Below are 17,502 nucleotides of genomic sequence, written 5' to 3'. Positions count from 1 at the left end.
CAAGGTGTGCAATGGTGGTGGATTTAGTGAATATAAGGTCGAGAGTGTGACCTGCAGTGTGAGTGGGGGTGTTGGCGTGTTGTACTAGTCCAAGTGAGTTGGCAATGGTGAGTAGCCGGGTCACAGCGGAGCTCTGGGCTTCATCGATGGGAATATTGAAATCCCCAAGGATGATGGTGGGGAGGTCAGAGGAGAGGATGTGAGGGAGCCAGAAGGCAAGGTCATCGAGAAATTGTGGGGTGGAGCCCGGAGGGCGGTATAAGACCACGACAATGGCAGGGAGGGGGTGGTAGAGGCGGATGGTGTGGGCCTCAAATGATTTGAATTGTAGATAGGTAGGTGGGGTGAGGACACGGAAGGTGCAGGATGGGAAGAGGAGCAGACCCACCCCTCCCCCAGTCCTGTTGTCTGGTCTGGGGGTGTGACTGAGGTGAAGCCCCCCGTAGGAGAGGGCAGCCTCTGCGGCAGAGTCAGAGGGGGTGAGCCATGTCTCTGAGTGCGAGGATGGTGAGGGATTTGGAGAGGAAGAGGTCGTGGACTGCTGTAAGTTTATTGCGGACGGATCTGGCATTCCAGAGACCGCAGGGTAGGGGGAGCATGTGTTTGTGGGTGGGATGGATGGAAATAAGGTTGGAGCGAGGATGGTTGTTGAGGTTATTTGTGGACAGAGGTCTGTGAAGTGTATGAAGCAGGTCTGCAGGGGATGCTTGTCTGGCAGCAGGCTGTGGCCCAGGATTGGGTGATATATCACCAGCTGCAAGTAAGAGTAGGAGGGAGAGAGTAAGCAAATGTGAATGGGATTTAAATGTTTGTGAGGTTTTTGAGCTGCTGGAGGGAGAGAGAGATTTCAGGAGAGCTAACAGTTCATGAGAAGCTGAGTAAGGTGAGGAAAGCAGAGCAGGTGAAATGAATATGGAGTGTGGTACACTGGGAGGATGCATATTGCAATGCAACTTGTAGATATTTGCAGACAGGCAGAAAATAAGAAAAAGTGCAGTAAACATGGTAATGGTCTCTGATTATAACCAGGAAGTTTCCAACCACTAAACAGTTTATATGAGTATGCAGTTAGTGCAAGCAAACCTGTGTAAAGAAGCAGAGTCTACTTGGCCGTGCAACATATGTCCAGCAGTGGCATTTTTAGCAACAGCATTGGAGGCAGTTGTGGATTCAGAGTAGTTGTTTCCAGCAGAGTCCTGTGGCTGTTGAATCCTGTTTGAATTCCTGGGTGAATTCTTGGTAAGTTGTAAAGCACTTTGTAATAAATGGCACTTCGGAATGAAATGGCACAAGTGACCTAGGCCACGAGTGACCAAGCTCCAGCGCTTAAATAGGTATGGTAGCTGCCATGGCTGAATTGGAAGTGATTCTCATTTAGAAATTGGGAAAACAGTTCAGCTGAGGATGGGAGTGGCTACCAAAAACAAGGCCTGCTGCAATAAATAATTACTGCTCACTGGGCCGGAACACAAAGGATTCACAAATGTAATATGGGAATTTACTAACACTGCTGAACTACTTAAATTTATGAGAAGTTTTGTGAATAGAGCCGATTGGGCCTGATTCACAAAGCTTTTCTGTTAATATATCTCACCTTATTTATTAACTCCCAATTTATCTCTCCATAAATGACTTAAAGAGTTCCTACATTATAAATTACAGTTTGCTTTAAACCTAGTAAGTTGCCAAGATATATAAACTCACACATGATAAAGTGTGATTTTCTCACCCCCAGGGTCTGCATTCCACATATAATCTTGAAATCCCTGCCCCTAGTGTGAAATTGGGCCCGGGGCATTTTTTTTTCTTTCCAAACTATAGGTGCAGGGGATGCTGGGGGATTGATGTCATAACTCCACCCCTCATGTCCATGTGATCTAATCTAGGCAGACAGACATCTGAAATAAGAATTATAGCAAACAGACTGCTGCTGTAGTTTCCTTGTCTTTTCTCTGTGCTACAGTTTGTGAAAAGAGAAGTAATTTGATCCAGGCAGGCAGACAGCAGGGGAGGAAGGGGCAGGGGAGTTAACCAGGCTGAAGAGGTGGGCACAATGCTTTCAGCTTCAGGAGGAATAAGGAAGAGCTACTTACAGATATAAATGTGAGTCTGTTCTATCCAATATGATGTACCAGATGTCCATTGTATATGTTCATCTAACTGTACACAGTGCCTAGACTACATATATGTATTGCCATTCAGACCTGTTTTTGGCTGGAGGTAGTCTTTAACTCATGGTTTAGCTCTCCTTATTTGACATAACTCATGGTTTAGCTCTGCTTATCCATTTATCTCATGAATTCTCTCCTTTGTTTATCTCATGCATTAGTACTCCTTACAGTTAAAGAGACTCTGCATCAAAAAAAAGTTCCCCTGGGGGGTACTCAGCTTGGAAGGGGGAAGCCTCAGGGTCCCAATGAGGCTTCCCCCTCCCCTGTAGCTGCAGACAATCCAAAGCTGGCTCCCCCGAAGTGTCCTGGAATCCTCCCTCGACAAGCGCTGATTTATTTACCTCTCCTGGCTCCGGCGGGGGCGCTGTTGCGGCTTTCCGCACGGAGATGGGCGAAAGTAGCCGATCTCCATCAGGTCTGCTCTACTGCACAGGCGCAGGAAACCTGCGCCTGCGCAGTAGAGCGGCCTGACAGCGATCGGCTATTTCCATCTATCTCCAAGGCGGAGAGCAGATACAGCACCTGCGCTGGAGCCGTGAAGGTAAATATTTACATCCCCACCGTTCCGTGGAGGATTTTCGCCACCATCGTGGGACCGAGGAGGATAGGGGAAGCCTCAATGGGATCCGGAGGCTTTCCCCACCCGAGGTGAGTACCCCCCCAGGGGAGGTTTTCTTCATTACAGGTGAAAAATAAGTAACCTTTGTGAATCAACCCAGTTGTGTCTTTGACCACTGTGTAATTTCAAGTATTTATTATTCCTCCTTATTACTGAGCATATTTCCAGTGCATTTACAGCATTGTCATCTATGGCCTGATCTTTCTACATTTCTGCAGAGGGCATGTCTGAGAAACGTGGATAACGTGCTTGAGAGATGTCAAAACAAATATGTGGAAACAATTAGCTACACATCTAATTTACCGGCAGTAATAAAGTAATCTCTTTACTAATGCTATGGCCTGGGAAATGTTCATTTACAATACCCAATTTTCTTATCTCAGATCAGAAGGTTTAAAAATAGTTTTGGAAGTCCCTAATATAAACATCTATTGTAATAGGTTTTATATTTTACCCTGAAACATCAAAGTAAAAGAGTGTAAAGAATTACATTTCAGTGGTCTGAGTTCTGTTTTTTTTGTTGGTTGTAATGTGCTAATAAATTCTATAGTTTTTGAAGAGAAATATCTTGTCTGGAAAGCATGCCAGAAAATACTACTTTCCTAAGATGTAAGCTTGTAATCACGTGTATTGGTCAGTACAGAATGGACAGAGATTTTCAGCAGTTAGGTTTCTGCAGACTAGTGTACCTTTGACTTCAGTTTTCTTACATACATACAAGTGGTTTGCAAAAGTATTCAGCCCCATTGAAGTTTTCCACATTTTGTCATATTACTGCCACAAACATGAATACATTTTATTGGAATTCCACGGGAAAGACCAATACAAAGTGGTGTACACGTGAGAAGGGACTGACAATCATACATGATTTCAAACATTTAAAAAAAAATAACTGCAAAGTGTGGTGTGCGTAAATATTCAGCCCCCTGAGACAATACTTTATAGAACCACCTTTTTGCTGCAATTACAGCTGCCAGTCTTTTAGGGTATGTCTCTACCAGCTTTGCACATCTAGAGACTGAAATGCTTGCCCATTCTTCTTTGCAAAACAGCTCCAGCTCAGTTAGATTAGATGGACAGCGTTTGTGAAAAGCAGTTTTCAGATCTTACCACAGATTCTCGATTGGATTTAGATCTGGACTTTGACTGGGCAATTTTAACACAGATATGTTTTTGTATCAACCATTCCATTGTTGCCCTGGCTTTATGTTTAGGGTCGTTGTCCTGCTGGAAGGTGAACTTCCTCCCCAGTCTCAAGTTTTTTGCAGACTCCAAGAGGTTTTCTTCCAAGATTGCCCTGTATTTGGCTCCATCCATCTTCCCATCAACTCTGACCAGCTTCCCTGTCCCTGCTGAAGAGATGCACCCCCCGAGCATGATGCTGCCACCACCATATTTGACAGTGGAGATGGTCTGTTCAGAGTGATGTGCAATGTTAGTTTTTTGCCACACATAGCGTTTTGCATTTTGGCCAAAAAGTTCCATTTTGGTGTCATCTGACCAGAGCACCTTCTTCCACATGGTTGCTGTGTCCCCCACATGGCTTGTGGCAAACTGCAAATGGGACTTCTTATGCTTTCTGTTAACAATGCCTTTCTTCTTGCCACTTTTCCATAAAGACCAACTTTGTACAGTGCATGACTAATAGTTGTCCTATGGACAGAGTCTCCCACCTGAGCTGTAGATCTCTGCAGCTCGCCCAGAGTCACCATGGGCCTCTTGACTGCATTTCTGATCAGCGCTCTCCTCGTTCGGGGGCCTCCTTCAAGGGGGCCGAATACTTTTGCAAACCACTGTACATTCAGTGTTCTACCCAGGCTCTTTTAGCCGGTTGCTCCACCCAGCTAATTTTGGTGAGCACCCCGCTATTATGCCTTCTCATCCTTCCCCTCTGCTATAAGCAGAGTTGCGGTGGCCCTGCACTTTCCTGTGGGGCCCACCTGGCTACTTTTTTATGCCAGCCGGCTGGAAAAAGTTTCTGGGGAGAAAGTACATACATGCATGCATGCATACATACATACATACGTACGTACGTACGTACGTACATACATACATACATACATACAGTACGTACTTACTACCAGGTGTTTCCACTATTAGTTCTTTACTACACCTGATTTCTTCTTTTGTTTTACAGTGGTATATATATATATATATATATATATATATATATATATATATATATATATATATATATATATATATATATATATATATATATATATATAGTTATTACATGTTAACTGACCTTCTTACATTTTTTTTGCCATCTGAAAATAAGAAAAAAAATGCTTTTATTTTAAAATGTAGCATTTTTGGTATATTTATTTGTTGTGTGTAATGTACGGTGTTACATATTTGAAACCAATAGAAAACCTTATGTGTCCTTTAAAATGATACACAGATTGTGTATTTCAAGACAAGTAAACTGTCTAAAAGCAGTGATAGGAAAAAGTGTTTTACTTGTAAAGGCGGTGGTACTGGCGGTGGTGATGTGGTTAAGTATGGTGATTCTGCTTCCTGTTTGCACATCAAAACAAATCTACCTTAATCATTATGTTCAATAATAATTATGTTACTTAAATAACATCAAACCAAAGCAATGTGTTTCATCAGTGAGTAACGGAATAATGGCATAATGATCAACGTGTAAGAATACCAGTGTTGTGAGCAGCTAGTAGTCATTTTGCCTGCTGTTTGCAGAGTGTGACTTGCTTCTAATTTGTTGTGTGATCCTTCCTTGTCCAGGAAAAAGATGCAAGCCTGAAAAGCAATCTCAAGACAGACATGGATCAGGAGAGTGTCTCAGTCGCTGAATACCCAGTGGAAGATCACAATGAAGTATTTAACATCGACCACTGCTCACACCTCAGTTCAGAGACCAGCGTGGATGGATTCAATTTAAAAAATATGGGTGATGAGTCTACTACGAAGGATTCCCAGTTCATTCTGGGAGACTCCAAATTTCCTACAGAGGACAAGCGAAAGAGGATAATTCATATTCCTCCACTTATACTTACAGAATCTCCAAAAGAGTTAGATGTAAGCAGCTTCAACACACCTTTCCAGTTTAACAGACAAGCACTTGGTAGGATATCTACCTCACCCACTCTGCGGAGGCTGAGAAAACACACAACAGGCAGCTTCCTGTCTTTGCAGGATTACTTTGATGCTACCAAATTTCCAACTCACAAAGAGGAATCTGTCTTGGTAAGTCCATGAAACCACTTAAACAAAAATGCATCCTTAGTAATAACACCTGGTCCTAAAAACATGCTGGTGGTGTTCTCTTCTTAGGACAATAGATCTTGTATATCGGAAGGTGTAAACAATGGCGGCAACCATTCGACCAGTCCTCTTCTGCATACTAATTATACAGATGATGAGAAGTCACCGGATCATAACTACAATGAAAACTCTCAACCTGAAGCATCAAAAGACACCTGCACGTTGGTATGTCATATTTACTGGCTGTAATAAGGTGTACATTACTGCATAGTATTTGTATCGCTAAGTTATAAATACATTTCAAAGAAAATGTTTAGCTATTTACAAAATTATGTTTAAACATATTGTTAGTGATATACCATGTGATGGGAAGATGGCCAATCATATTTAATAGATTTTTCAAAAACTGAAAATATTTATAAGTCATTGATATTGACTAATTAATCAAACAATGCTACTGGTTTGTTACAGGTGTAGCTTTTGTGCAGCACAACTCAGAAAAGTTTTTGATCAGGTGATAATTTTTGATGCTCTGATTTGCTATGATTCCTTCCTTATGTCATCATCATAGTGAGCAATTCAAAGCTTTACAAATCTTTTACTTTTTTGTTGATTACAACCATCTCCATGACGTCAGGTACACATGACAAAAACTATTTGTCAGCCTATGTGTTTTTATATCAAGACTGTCAACAACTTTTCAGTTCAGAATCAGAGATACTAGAGGAAGCTGATGTACTAAAACTCAGTAAGGCCGCTGTATGCAGTGCATAAAATACTGTGGATTGTATCACTCCACTACATTGACTGACTACGTTAGCTTGAGAGTTACTTGGAATCGCTGTAAAGCACAGCACTGCTCGTTATCTGATGTGACTGTGTGAGTCTTTTAATTCTAATACTGCAGTGCAATAGCATCTAAAGTGTTAAAAATGTTGAGATCTGCAGACAGCTAAAAGACTGTGTGGGGTTCCCTGATGTTAGTATACTGACCTTTCCCCAGGCATAAGCAACTGGTAACAAGCAGAGGGCAATATGGCAAGCGTGCAAGTCCTCTGTTTTTTTTTTTTTTTTTATTATCAGCAATTTAGTGCCTGTCAGCAGTAATGGCTTGTTTCCATGCAGCGCAGGAAAGGGGGGGGGGGGGGGGGGGGCTTGTGATGCCATTCATTATACTGAATGGGATCGTGGGCTGAAGCGCCCCAAAATGCATGCAACCATGACCGGTGATTCGCCGAGCATGAATGGAAACCGCAGGCAGTGCAGTCTATGCACTGTTCTCTGTCCCTGCGATCGCGGTTCCATAAGCGTGCCTAAAAGCATGCTATAGGAAACGAGCCCTAAAGACGCATTGCAAGCAAGACAACTGAAAAACTGTCACAAAACGTGCATGGATACTCGGTGAAATCATTTATGTATAGCACCATGCATATGCCACAACTTATGTCATAATTATGGGAACCTTAAAGGAAACTGGAGACGAGTAAAGTTAAAAGTTGCCTGGCTGATCCTGTGCCGCTAATACTTTTAGCCATGGCCCTTGAACCAGCATGCAGCTGATCAGGTGTTTCTGACATGATTGTCAGAACTGACAAGATTATCTGCATGCTGGTTTCTGGTGTAATTCTGACACTGCTGCAGCCAAATAGATCAGCAGGTCTGCCAGGTAACTGGTATTGTTTAAGAGGAAATAAATATGGCAGCCTCCATATCATTCTCATCTCGTGTTTGCTTTGTGTATTAGGAAGTATATTACTATTATTATATTTTTTATTTTTATTTTTTTTTTATTTATATAGCGGCAACATATTCCGCAGCACTTTACAAAGCACAAAAAGACGACAAGGGGAACATAGATGCACTAACAAAATGTACAACAGAGTTCCAAGCAGCACAAATATTGTGACAAAAACAGTAAACATTAGGAGGATGACCCTGCCCTTGCGAGCTTACAATCTAATGTATAAGTATAGTGCATCAGGCTCACTGAATGCTTGTATTCTCCTAAAGGAAACCTGTGTTCACTAAAATTTTTCTAGTGAGCTAAAACAGAAATAAAAATTGTGCTATGATGGCTAAAGGAATTAACATGGGTAGAAAAAAAATGCTAAAAAGATACCTATTTTGATAGCTACCATATTTTTTGTAATAGAAGATGCCCCGAACTATAAGACGCTCCTAGGTTTAGAGGGCAAAACGAACATCTACTAACGCCAGGTGTTAGGAAACTATCAGAAGCAACCACTGAGAAATAATATCATTTAAATAAAGTTTTTATGCTGTCACTGGTTGCAGATAAGCAATTTGCAACTTTGATTATAACCTTGATTATAACCTTGATTATAACATCTTGATCAAGCATTGTCGATGATAATGTATGCCAGGATAAATCATTTCAAATACGGTATGACTTATACTTACATGCAAACTGTCTTTCTTCTTTTTATTGTTATCCAATATGCTGTACACTTATGCATACCCATATATATTCATGTATGTTCAGTTAACAACTCAGCACAAAATGTCATTGTTAATATGACTGTAAATAATTTGAAAATCCTTTAATAAAAATTATTGAAACCGGTTTAGAGGGCAAAAAACAAGTAAAAAAATGATACTAAACTTGGTGTGTCCATGGTCCAGGAGTGTCTTGTAGCTGTTCTCCCCCCAATTATTGTGTCCCCATGAGTCATCCTGTATCCCCTATGTGTCCCCTGTCCTCTCTCTGCCCTCCTGTGTTTTGCTTTGCCCCCCTTTGTGGCCTGTTTGTCTCCCTCTCTGCCCTCTTGTGTCCCCTTCACTGGTCGCGTATAGTAATGTGAATCGGCAGCACCAGCTCACCTGATCCATCGGTTCCACTGGCAATCGCAGACCTCTCCTCTCCCGCACGGCGTCCCTAGTGACAGTTTCTGCTGATTGCCTCATCGGCAGTAGCCCTCACTAGGAAAGCCGTGCGGGAGAAGAGAGGTCTGTGATCGCCACTGGAACCGATGGATCAAGTGAGCTGGTGCTGCCGATTCACATTACGCGGGCAGTGGAGGAGGACACGGGGACAAGGCAGGCAGTCCTTGACATTGTGGCGGGTTGGCGGTTTGTATCAGTGGGCGTTCATAAGTCAAGAACTCCCTGTCTTTATAATATATGACGTAGAGACTTTTTTTTCCCCCCATCTTTGGCGGAGAAAAAGTACATCTTCCGAAAAATACAATAATTTTCATATTGCTATTTTTCAGTGGTCTTATCTTTTTACAGATACTATTTATAAATTAGTTTCAATTTATTAGGGCGATGTGGCATGAGATTTGGCTGCTGCTACTAGTCTCCAGGGCTGTGGAGTTGAAACAATTTTGGGTACCCGGAGTCGGTGATTTCATAAACTGATGAGTCGGAGTCAGGAGTCAGATGATTTTTTTGAAAAAATCCACAGCCCTGGTAAGTATTAGACTGAGTGGGAGTCGAGTAGTCGGAGGCATTTTGGGTACCCGGAGTCGGTGGTTTCATAAACTGAGGAGTTCTTCTTGTGAGTCATCCTAGCTATCAGCAACTGCATTAGCTAATGGTAATAGCAGGTGATCTTTCTTAGGAGGAGCTCCTAAAGCTAGGCCACTCTGATTGCTAATAATGCCTCTCAGCTTTAGCTCTTTGACTTTGGTACCTAGGTGTGTCTGTTCTGCAAGTCAAAAAACACTTGTAGAGATAAATTCAGGACTCACTTGGTATCTGTCGTTTTACTCTAACTCCATTTTAAAGCTTTGGTGCATGTACTATTTATTTTATTTTGAAACTTACATTTATTTTAGATGACCCTATAGTTGGTCACTGCATTTCTGTCTGGAAGTAAGGTTGCACACTAGGTACCTTTACTGCTACAGCAATTCAAAGAAAGTCAGGTTCACTTACCAATTCTCTCTCATTCCTTGACAGCTGTCTGACCTTTGTATAAGGGCCCTTTTCCACAAGCCGTTGATAGTTAGTTAGTGAAAAGACTGCCGAACTCTCACAACTGATTGCTGCTACCTGGCAACTGCTCACATAAGGCCCATACACACGGGTTACAACTGTTGCCACAAACACGTGGCACGCGCATGTTGCGGTGACAGGTCCTCCCTGTGTATGAGGCGCGCGCCACGAACTGTCGCTAATCAGAGCTGTCGCCAGGCGATTGACTTGGCCAATCGCCGGCAGCAGCTGTCGCTAGTCCGCCACACGTACTGCGCGTGTGTGTGCGGACTAGCAACAGCTACCCACAGCCAGAAGAGAGCTTCCAGCGGGGGGACGTGTAGACAGCTGTCGCTCAGACGGAGCTGTCGCCGAGCTGTTGCCGAGCTGTTGCGCACACGTCTCCTGTGTGCTCGCAACAGCAACAACGGTGCCCCGTGTGTATCAGCCTTAAAGTGGGCCCAAATTAAAAATACAAGATTTCAGAAATAAAATATATTTTCTAAATTATAATGATAAATGGCAGCCTTTTTTTAGCTGCCTGATGACAAATATAAAATATTTTACATTTATTGGAGGAACCCCTCCCTTCCTTTCATATTGCCGGGATTTTTCCGGCAAACTGGTGGAGGAGATGAAAAACAAAAACAAAACACAGGCTGCTACAGATGATGTAACAGGGGAGGTTATCTCAGCTTGTGTGAGATTCCACATAGACTACGTCCCTGTGAGGGAGGGTAGCTGATGACAAACACACCCATGATCTAAAACCTCTTACTAAGCTCAGAAGTAATGGCTGCCACCTGTATAGCCCTAGTTATGAAAAGAGAAGGGTGAAAAGCATGCACTGAAATGCTCATAGGCTTGAAGAAGTGTTTATTTATCTTTGTATGTGTCAGAGTGGTGCAACTAAATATTTTGCATAAAATTTTTTTTTGGTTTGGGTCTGCTTTAAGAATGTAGTTCAGCCGCCTGTGGAAGAGGGCCCTAAGTGCAGGGGCCAAACATTGATGGAAGGGGGGGGGGGGTGGGGGTTGAAGAGACATCATTGAATTAGAGGGTCTAGCAAAGGGGAGGAGACTGTGCAGCAAATATGTTTCATGTGTATTTACAGTTGCAATTTTAAAAGAGAGGAATGAAGGCAAATTCTGAGCAGGATTGGTGCTCCATGTACACATTTATCTCATCATGCCACATGTTCAGTTACACTTTAAGTAATAAAATGCAGAACGCCAACTATGTATGCCGGCTTTCCCTAGTTACAGAATTCTACAGTGTCAGTGATGTCTTTAATCATCTGTTATTACATTAAATCCATCTTAATTATATTAGAAAATTAATGTGAAAATGGGAGCGGGACACTGTGTCCGTTCTGAATGAGGTCATGCTTGCAGATAGGAGAATGAAACTGTATATTCAGCTGTCATTTTCTATTAATGAGTCAGTTTGTGGTTCTACAGCAAGGACACTTCCAGCAAGTGATTCCTGGAACTGATATTTCATACCAAGCTCACTATGGCTACATTGGCATCATAGCAATCAAAGCCTGTGTAACTAGAAAATGATAAACTAGACAAAGGAGAAGCAACATTACTTAAAAATCATTGTAGTAAAAAATGTTGCTATTGTAAAACCCATCTGCAGGAACAGACCTGAATATGCCATGTATCAGCTTAGCTGGTGGAATGCCCAAATCTTGCATTTTCATGTATACAAGGCTGTTGCACTAAAAGGTAATGTCCGAGCAAATGAAAAAAACAAATCGACTTACCCGGCGATTCCTCCAGCCCCATGCAACCGACATGTCCCACGCCGCAGCTCTGCTCTCACCCTCTGGCCCGGGGGCCCTGCCAGTGCAGAGGCCGACCTCGCAAGGTCATTCTCTACTGTGCCACTGCCGCTGTCAGTCCAGTCCACGTTGTCCAGAGTGTACTGCCCAGGGGCCGAACTACTGCTGACCACTGCTAATCTCCTTTTAAAAATGCTGTATGCATGATGAAGCTAGGTCCAGGAACCCTGGCATGGAGGTTGAGGTTCTGTTGGTGGAGTCTCCAAGAGATGAGTCAGAGGGTGACTTTCTTCACCACCTTTTAGGCTGGGTGCACACCTAACATAACGTGGAAGGCTGCATTTTGTGTTGTGTTTTATGTTCATGTTGTGCGCGTTTGTTGTGCGTTTTTGGTGTGTGTCGTGTTTTTTTTTTTACGCAGATGGGTTTTTTAAGTCTTTTGCGTGCGTTTTAATACGTTTGCGGTTCGCATATATAAAACGCATTTGTTTTGTATGCATTTTTATATGTACATTTATGCAAATCCCTAGGAAGACAACAAGAAGCGGAAATACATCATAAATTATTATTTTTTTTTAAGAAAATGCATTAAAAAAGCCTCAAACGCATACAAAACGCAATACATTGCGTTTCTATTGACTTTCATTATGTGCACTTTTGATGCGTTCATACATATCAATTTAAAAAATGCTGCGCCACCTAATTAAATTAGAATCAATGTATTACTAATAAGCCACTGCATAAATGTCAGCAGAACTCAGCAAACGAAAGTCCTTCAGTCCAAAGCAATCACTGGAGTGCGCTGTGTTGAATCCTCTAGATGACTCTTTAACCTCTTGACGACCAGCTAACTCCGATTGGCGTAAACTGGTCGTCTGCGGGTTACCATGGAAACGGCCGCTCGATCGAGCGGCCTTTCCATGTCAGTTCACGGAGGGTGTCTCCGTGAACAGCCGGAGAGCCGCCGATAGCGGCTCACCGGCAAAATGTAAACAGGCGGGGAAGAAATCCCCGCTGTTTACATCATACGGCGCTGCTGCGCAGCAGCGCCGTAAGGCAGATCGGCGATCCCCGGCCTCTGATTGGCCGGGGATCGCCGGCATATGATAGGCTGAAGCCTATCCTTCAATGCGCAGGACGGAAATCCGTCCTGCCCAGCTCACAGGGAAAGGGAGAGGGAGGTAGCGGCGAGACGGCAGAGAAAGCATGCGGAGGGGGGCTTTGAAGAGCCTCCCACCCCCGCTAAGCAAATGCAGCCGGCGGCGATCAGACCCCCCCAGCAGGACATCCCCCTAGTGGGGAAAAAAGGGGGGTAGTCTGATCGCCCTGCTGCACTCCTGATCGGTGCTGCGGGCTGTAGAGCCCACGCAGCACCGATCATTAAAAAATCCCCTGGTCGGCAAGTGGATAAATCAGTTAAATCCACTGCGCGCTACCACATCTGTAGAAAACAATCTGACATAGCGTAACCTGCTTTCCTTGCATACATTAAACACTACAACCCACATCAATCGTGTTGAAGGTGAAACAAGTGTTCATGCGTGAATCCCACCACCTCTAATAACTGAGCAGCTCACCAGATAACGACCACTAATTTACAGGTGGAATTCGGGCTCAATATGTGGTTCTCAGGGCTCATCAGTAATCCACATCCATAGTGTCATAAAAATAGGCCTTTATTCCTCAATAAAAAAACATATAAAAAAACTTCATTGCGCAACATAATTGCTCCATATAAAACACACTGCGCCTCTCGCGCCCTCTATGCACTTACAAGCTCCAGAGAATATATAAACATATCACAACGGCAGGGCTGTCCGGTCTCCACTGTTTCAATGTAAGGTCCGTTCGCGGCGTCCCGCTCGATTCCCCACGACCAGTGGCTTCCCCGGACTTCCGAGTTGTGCGTCAGGCGTACTGGCTCCGCCCTACGCATTTCGTCATGCCACTTATCATACATAATATGCAACAAAACTACCGATTTTAAAAAAGCCGAAGTACCAACTCATACCCATGCGTTGTTTTTTTTTAGGCGGCCCTTTGAGTAACATTGGTGCATAAAACGCAGCATTTTACACAACGCTAGTGTTTCTACTATGTGTGCACCTAGCCTAACCTAGTTTATGAATGACCACTAATATGTTAGGTCTTTGAACTACTTTTACATGTATATGGATGTTCCATTAAACTAGTTTACAAGGTGACCACAAGGAGGGATTTCTCATTTTTGTTTTTCTTGTCTTGCAGAAGAAGGAGTTCCACCAGTCACGGTAAGTAAAAAAAAAAAAGAAAAAAAAAGTTTGCAGCATGTGTTTAAGTTCTGCTTCAATGGTTGTGATCACACCCGCTGAATATTTGTGTAAACAGAAGTCTGGGTGTGAAATTTTATTGTCAAGGAGCATTTTTTCTCAGCTACGTAGAGTAGAGTTTGTATGCAAACATTGACTAGTAAAGCAGGAAACAATCCAATGTAAAAAGAGGTGGAAACTTTTAATGTGCTGACGTTTTCCATCAATCACTTCACACTACTGATTATTATCAGTTATAATGTTGGTGTGAAAAAGCGAACATACTGATATTCATTTTTATCTTTTTCTTATTATTCCACCCCCTCACATTGACGCACACCTGAAGTGAGGGGGATATGGAGGCTGACCTATTTATTTCCTTTTAAAGTGGACCCAAATTAAAAATACAAGATTTTAGAAAAAATGTATTTTCTAAATTATAATAATAAATAGCAGCCTTTTTTCAGCTGCATGATGACAAATATAAAATATTTTACATTTATTAAAGAAACCCCTCCCTTCCTTTCAAATTGGCGGGACAGAATCCGGCAAAATGCTGGAGTAGATGGTGTCCAGTAAAGGAGGAATTGCTAATGGCTGCCACCTGTATAACCCTAGTTATGAAAAGAGAAGGGTGAAAAGCAGTCACTGAAATGCTCATAGGCTTGGAGGAGTGTTTATTTATCTTTGTATGTGTCAGAGTGGTGCAACTAAATATTTTTAATTAAAAAAATGTTTGTTTTGGGTCCGCTTTAAGCAATACCAGTTGCATGGCTATCATGCTGATCCTCTGCCTCTAATACGTTTAGTAATAGACCCTGAACAAGCATGCAGCAGATCAGGTGTTTTTGACATTGTCAGACCTGACAAGATTAGCTGCATGTTTATTTCTGGTGTTATTCAGACACTACTGTAGCCAAATAGATCAGCAGGGCTGCCTGGCAACTGGTATTGATTAAAATGAAATACATATGGCAGCCTCCATATTCTTCTCACTTCAATTGTCCTTTAACTCTCTGTTTTCCTCCTCCTACAGTGTTAGGAATGCAACTATCACATTTTATGCACTTTGTCTTATAGCGGTTTGGTGTCCTTCTACTTTCTAAAGGTGCATTCACACCTTGCAACTGATGTTGGGGGCTGGGACCTGATTCCCTTGGGTGACATCGTATGGCCGGCCTGTACAGTAGCATGTCATCTGTGTAGCTAGCAGTGCGTTTTGTTGCTGTGTGGGAGAGCGGAGGGACAACAGAGCCGTGCGTGCGTAGCGACACCTGGTGGGCAGGGGAGCAGCATCTAGAAAAAGTTGTTGGTCCCCGCTTGGCCAAGTTGATGTACGGGGCGGATCACTTGCCAGATGGCCATACCTGGGCTGGGGCATCTGAACACGTGCCTATCGGTTGGCGTAACCGGCCAACTTTAGTCAGGCGTATGTACGAGACTTGAGATTTACCACAACAGCCAATCAAATTTCACCTATTGACTTTCAATAAGAAAATGTAAACTACTGCCAGTATCATATTTTAAAAGCCAGGCTTTCAAGGTTAGTGGGCAACACCACAACCAAAATGTATCCACGCACAGTAACTAAGGGAGCACAGGGCATAATACTTGAAATACTTGTATTGATCAACCAAGAATGGCCTTAACGACTCCTGTAAAGCTAATAACCCCCCCCCTCCCCTCCCCATAAAACCAACTGCAGGTGTGTTGTGAATGCATGAACCATGTCCCTAATTGGAATGCGCTCCTGATAACCGGGATAATATAGCATATACAATTTCTCTTCGGGTCCAACTTTCCACACTGCTTAAAATGACGTCCAACCAGCGCCGCTGGTAAGCAACAGGCTCCTTTTAGCATCTTCTCACCCCGTGTGTATACATAACACCCCTCTTATGGACAAGCCATACGCAGCCATTACTGACATAAATCGTATGTGAAACCTCAACCAGCAAAGATATGTAGCAGTATGCGCTACGAAAATGTTCCCTATCCACTCAGGTGACCGCTCAAATGCTGAGCTTCATGCACAATTCTTCACTCCATAAAGGTATTCGTGGTGCGATGGCCAGAGAAACATTGATGGACCAAGCGGTCACATATTGCCGCTTCTCAAGCAGCATACATGCCAAGCCAGGAGAAAAGTTGCAGAGGCACGGGGAGAGCGCTACTCTCGGCAGCCAGGAGACATCACAGCTCACGTGATGTTTTATCCAATCAGGACTTCCTGATTGGGCAAATATAAACTGCTACCATTCTCACACTTTTTATGGCAGGGTTCTCAAGTTTTACACAGTTGGTCATGGGAGCACTTGGTTTCAGAGTTTGAAAAAGTGGGTTGAGCCTCTAACAACCAATCAGGTTTCACCCACTGACTTTATATGGGGAAAGTCAGGCTATCCAAACCAAACTTTGCACAGTTGTTCACTGGGTGACTGTGGTTCAAGGGCATGAAAATTGATGGAGCTAACAGCCAAACAGATATATTTAATTGAATTCAGTGTGTGGGCAATGAGTTGATATGCAGAATTATTCTGCAGTGCAACTGAGCACTGTGAACTAGTTCACAGTCATGTGTGCATTATGCAACTGACCACTGTGAACCTAGCCTCAAACCCTCAGAGCCCCAGTCTTCGTATTCTTAGACCCTGAGTAAATGTAGTTAGCCCTGTTTCTACGGGCGGGTGACTGCCTGTGGTGCAGTGAGGGAGGCGGGCGCAATGAAGGAGGTGGAGCAGTGGCACAATGGGACGGGGGCCCAACTCCTCCCTCCCTCTCCTCAGGTCCCCCTCCGCACTTCCCCCTACTTTGCAGAAGTGTCTGGCAGCGGCGGAGAAGAGGTTTTTTTATAACTCACCTTCTGGGCTCCAGGCGTTGTTCACGTGCCGCGGGCTGCTCTGTGTACAGCATCACTACTTCCTTTGAGAGGCGATGTACACAGAGCAGCCCGCGCGGGACATGAACATTGCCTGGAAGGTTAGTTATTGCTAACAACTTCCCTGCCCCTGCTGCTTCTTCAATGTAAGGGGAGCCCAAGCATAGGGCGTTGGGCCCCCCTCCCCGTGGCTGAGTCCCATTGTGCCACTGCTCCCACCTACTTTTTTGTATTGCCACAGCCTATGGCTGGCTAAGCTATACTTGGGCACCTATGGCTGGCTAACCTATACTGGGGCACCTATGGCTGGCTAACCTATACTGGGGCACCTATGGCTGGCTAACCTATACTGGGGCACCTATGGCTGGCTAACCTATACTGGGGCACCTATGGCTGGCTAACCTATACTGGAGCACCTATATCTGGCTAATCTATACTGGGGCACATATGGCTGGCACAATTTTTATACCCTCGCCCTGGGAGCCATTCAGCTTACAAAATGCCTCGACTGTAGTGTACTATACTGTATATAGCTAGCTTTCTGTAAGCCAGAATGCTAAGTGCTCTTTCCCAATTATCAATTGTTAAAA

The 17,502-nt window shown here is 43.6% G+C and overlaps 1 protein-coding gene across 4 annotated transcripts in view; it reads left to right on the top strand.

The window, feature by feature from the left end:
* Positions 1-17,502, top strand: part of PLEKHG7 (pleckstrin homology and RhoGEF domain containing G7) — a 162,510-nt gene that overhangs the window by 97,643 nt on the left and 47,365 nt on the right. For all 4 annotated transcript variants that reach the window (XM_068272771.1, XM_068272773.1, XM_068272772.1 and 1 more), the window contains 3 exons: positions 5,539-6,000; positions 6,088-6,243; positions 13,994-14,016. In XM_068272771.1, the coding sequence (XP_068128872.1) occupies positions 5,578-6,000; positions 6,088-6,243; positions 13,994-14,016 (602 nt within the window). In that variant the 5' untranslated portion in view covers positions 5,539-5,577. The remainder of the gene's footprint in view (positions 1-5,538; positions 6,001-6,087; positions 6,244-13,993; positions 14,017-17,502) is intronic.

The sequence above is a fragment of the Hyperolius riggenbachi genome, chromosome 3 (assembly GCF_040937935.1).
Source record: "Hyperolius riggenbachi isolate aHypRig1 chromosome 3, aHypRig1.pri, whole genome shotgun sequence".
Lineage (NCBI taxonomy): Eukaryota > Metazoa > Chordata > Amphibia > Anura > Hyperoliidae > Hyperolius > Hyperolius riggenbachi.
Note: the sequence above shows the minus strand (reverse complement) of the source record. Positions and strands in the feature narration are given on the sequence as shown.